The sequence below is a fragment of the Cyprinus carpio genome, chromosome A2 (genome assembly GCF_018340385.1).
Source record: "Cyprinus carpio isolate SPL01 chromosome A2, ASM1834038v1, whole genome shotgun sequence".
NCBI lineage: Eukaryota > Metazoa > Chordata > Actinopteri > Cypriniformes > Cyprinidae > Cyprinus > Cyprinus carpio.
Genome location: NC_056573.1, coordinates 14,361,485 through 14,365,159, shown reverse-complemented (window position 1 = coordinate 14,365,159; position 3,675 = coordinate 14,361,485). Strand labels below are relative to the sequence as shown.

The 3,675-nt window shown below is 37.7% G+C and overlaps 1 protein-coding gene across 1 annotated transcript; it reads right to left on the bottom strand.

Annotated features, from left to right (window-relative positions):
* Nucleotides 1–212: 212 nt before the first annotated feature.
* On the bottom strand, nt 213–1,505 carry ptf1a (pancreas associated transcription factor 1a). Its single transcript, XM_042774408.1, has 2 exons — nt 811–1,505; nt 213–714 (listed from the first exon to the last, which is right to left on the bottom strand). Exons 1-2 carry the CDS (start codon nt 1,403–1,405, stop codon nt 512–514), a joined length of 798 nt encoding a protein of 265 aa, XP_042630342.1. The 5' UTR covers nt 1,406–1,505; the 3' UTR covers nt 213–511.
* Between the last annotated feature and the right edge of the window lie 2,170 nt (nt 1,506–3,675).

Sequence of the window (3,675 nt, the reverse complement as noted above, 5' to 3'; positions counted from 1 at the left end):
TATAACGTTGTAAAATTCTACAAATTCTAATTATATATCACATATACCCTAGGATGCATGTTTGCCTAAATTTCATTTTGAATAATTTTGATATTTTAATCTGATGTAGGGCTTTGAGGAAACAAACAAATAATAGCAATGTCCATTTGGTCTTAGAGATTGTTTTATATAAGCCTATGGCTGGTACACTGAAACATTCGGACACATGCGGGTGAGATATTAGACAAATTTATTGAGTCATCATAGTATAAATATAGACGATTTTCGTGTTTCGTTTGTATAAAAATAGGTTTTGTTTGACATAAAATCCGTATTAAATTAGAAAATATATTACAACACAATTAAACTATTAAATACGACAAAAATGATTGCCAGTGGCCTTATCTTCAATTCAGACTAAAAAGCTGAAACACAGACAGTAACAATAATACAATACAAATAAACAAAACATGGATATATCCATACAATTCAATTGTACACAATGTGTATACAGAATAATAATGGCACTGCCTTAGGAAATAAAGTTAAAGGGGGGTTCGTTCTCAATGTTGTTGATGGATGATTTTAAGTGCAACTTTCTTGGGTCCTCTGGGGTCCAGACTTTCGCTGTCCTAATGATGTTCTGATCTTTTAACTGCTTTTCATCAGTCCATGAAAGAGAGTGTCCGGCGAGAGGAGGCAACCCGTAGTCTGGGTCATTTGGAGATGGGGACCCTGGAAAAAAAAAAAAAAAAAAAACGAGTGTGAGTTTTTTAACAATAACAAAAATAATACTTATTATAATAACTATAATTATAATAATATACATACTTGTTCCTCTGTGGCAAATGATGACTTTTTTAGGTTGGTTTAAAGTATCACTGTGTGGGTTCCGGATTGGCATGTCGGACTGCACAAGTTCTGCAAGGAAGTTTATGTAGCCGATTGCCAGACGTAAAGTGTCAACTTTTGAAAGTCTCTTCTCGTATGGTAGAGTGGGGATGTGTGATCGCAGTCCTTCGAAAGCATCGTTAATGGACTGCATCCTCCGTCGCTCCCGGACGTTGGCAGCTTGACGCAACTGTTGCATCTCCGCCTCGGATCTCATGCGCCTCCGCCTCTTCAGCAAGGGACCGTCTCTGTGAGGGGACAGCTCCGAGGTGCTGTCAGCGCATCCGTACGAGAAAGTCGAAGACGACGAAGAAAAAGAGAAGTCGCCAACGTCACAATAATCTCCGTCCTGCGATATCCGACTGTCCTTATAATATTCTTGGATTTGATTGGTGAGGAAATCGACATCCTCGTCCAAAAAGTCGTCTGTGTCCAAGTGGTCCCTCGACGAGTGGTCCGTGAAGAAGTCATCGTCGTCGAAATAAGGGGAGGAGAAGGAGTCTAAGCCTGTGAATGGATCCAACACAGTGTCCATTTTTTGTGCTATGTTGGTGTTGCCCAGTAACAACAATCGCAGTCTCTTCGATCTCTCCTCTTGATGCTCAAGAGTTGGTTCAGTTTGAAAGGAGGCACGCGAGGCACTCTTATAACTACATCCACAGTCGCGTGCCATTGACCGTAAGCGCCAACCAATCAGCGACAAGCATCCCCAGCGTCCGCAGCTGAGGCAGCTCACCTTAGGATAAGGCATGTTTACAGGCCACCCCCCACCCCCCAGTACACGCCCCCTGAGCCCAAAACGCGACTGCCTTTATTGACAACTGTATCAGAAATAATCTCTCCTTCAGTTTCCCAGTCAAACCGTTCAAACAGAATAAATACAAACATTTTCCTTTGATTTTTGTTTTCAAATTTTTTACATCGTTTAAAACTCGACCTAAATGTCAGAAATATGTGATTTTACAGCACACTAAATTTTATAATACAAAAATAATTAAGGAAAACCACACGTGTGGCCTAATTATATAACTGCAATGCACGAATAATTAAAACAAATTTTCTTAAAATATATTTAATTTGCATGTAATCATGCACTCAGAAAAAAAAGGTGCTAAAGCTGTCATTAGTCTGGTACACTTTCTTAATTAACTTTCAAAAGTTATGAAAATGTACCATTTATTTACAATACTTAAAATAAAGGTTCCACAATGATGCCAGAAGAAAAATTCTGGGTCCCCAAAGAACCTTTTAGTGAACTCTTCTTCTCTTCTTCTTCCTTTTGAAAAGGTTCCACCCCAGTGACAGCTTTTGTACTTATTTTTCCATGAAAGTCTATGAATTTTCCACCAATTTTACAGTTATTGCGTGAATTGGGTAATTTCTTAGTTCCACTGCTGTTCAACGAACAGACAGACAAGAGCAGTTAAAGGACACGGTGCGCTCTCTTAATTACTGACACTCAAATGTTAGTTTATGTTTTTCCGTTTGTCTTTCCACCATTAACAGTGACTGGGTAAAGTGCACCTAGTTATCACGAGTAATTAAGGGGTCAGAGAGGTAGGTACAGGCCTATTGTTGATCCTGTCATCTTGAGGCTCCTCTTAAAGCAGGTAACAATTCAAGCGCTCACCATTCGCGTGCGTGAAGCCCCTTCCATCGGCCTCTTTATTATCAAGACGTGCAGCTATGTTAAAGCCCCATTGGTTGTCCACGAGGTCCATACAATACAGCACAAACATCTGTGTATGAGTAATGTCACTGAAAGGAGCTGTCATTTAAGAGGCAGAAAGGGTAAAGAATAGGTCTCTCATCAATCACGGGTTGTAGGATGCCTGGCCGCACGTTTGTAACGAAGCAGTGGACACTCGTCTGCTCAAAAAACAATCACAAGAATAAGACGAAAGCTTCAGTGCTAAAGCGGGGGCGTTTGCATCTTTCAATACGAACAACCTATAGTCACCCTGAAGGACTAATCTGTGACATACTTGTTCTTGAACAGGCGGAAAAAATATTGAATGCCAAAACAAACATAAAAAATGACTCTATAGGGACACTCTAAAAAATGCTGGTTGTTTCAACCCAACTTTGGGTCAAATATGGACTAACCCAGCTGTTTGGTTAAATTTTTTTTTAATTAAATTTCTAATCCAAAAGTTGAGTTAGTCCATATTTGACCCAAAGTTGGGTTGAAACATCCCAGCATTTTTTTTAGTGTACATTTAGAGAAGCACTATTTGAAAGACATCTGCAAAATGACCAGTTAAATCACTGTCTCAATTTTGCAAAGAAAAGTTAGTTTGAATTTTAACACTCAGACGTTAAAATCTGTTGATTCAGTGAAATATGTTATATGTGGTTTTACAAACCAAAGAGCGGCTTTTCATTTAGTGCATGCTTTGATAAAAGGTACGAATTGGTATTCTAAAAAAGTACCTAATTTGTACCTTATTTACACCGAAATGGAGCGTATTAAATGCTTAAAGATACATATGTTTTAAAAGCGCATATTAGTAACTGTGTACATATTAGTACCTTTTGAAATTTTTGAATATTGTGACCATTAATATTAACTTCTGGAAAAAGATATCATGTGTGTAAAATGTCTATCATGTTCCAAACAGCTTTATTATTCATAAATATTCATAAACAATGAGAGAATAATGGTTTAGCTTTCAGTTAGAAAATCATTCACGAAAAAAGACTAATTTGAAATATGTAGGAAAAACGTATACCCTGCTTTCAAAACTCAATGTTAATTTTCCTGAAATTATTTTTTTAAACGTTTAAAATAGATTTACTGACTTG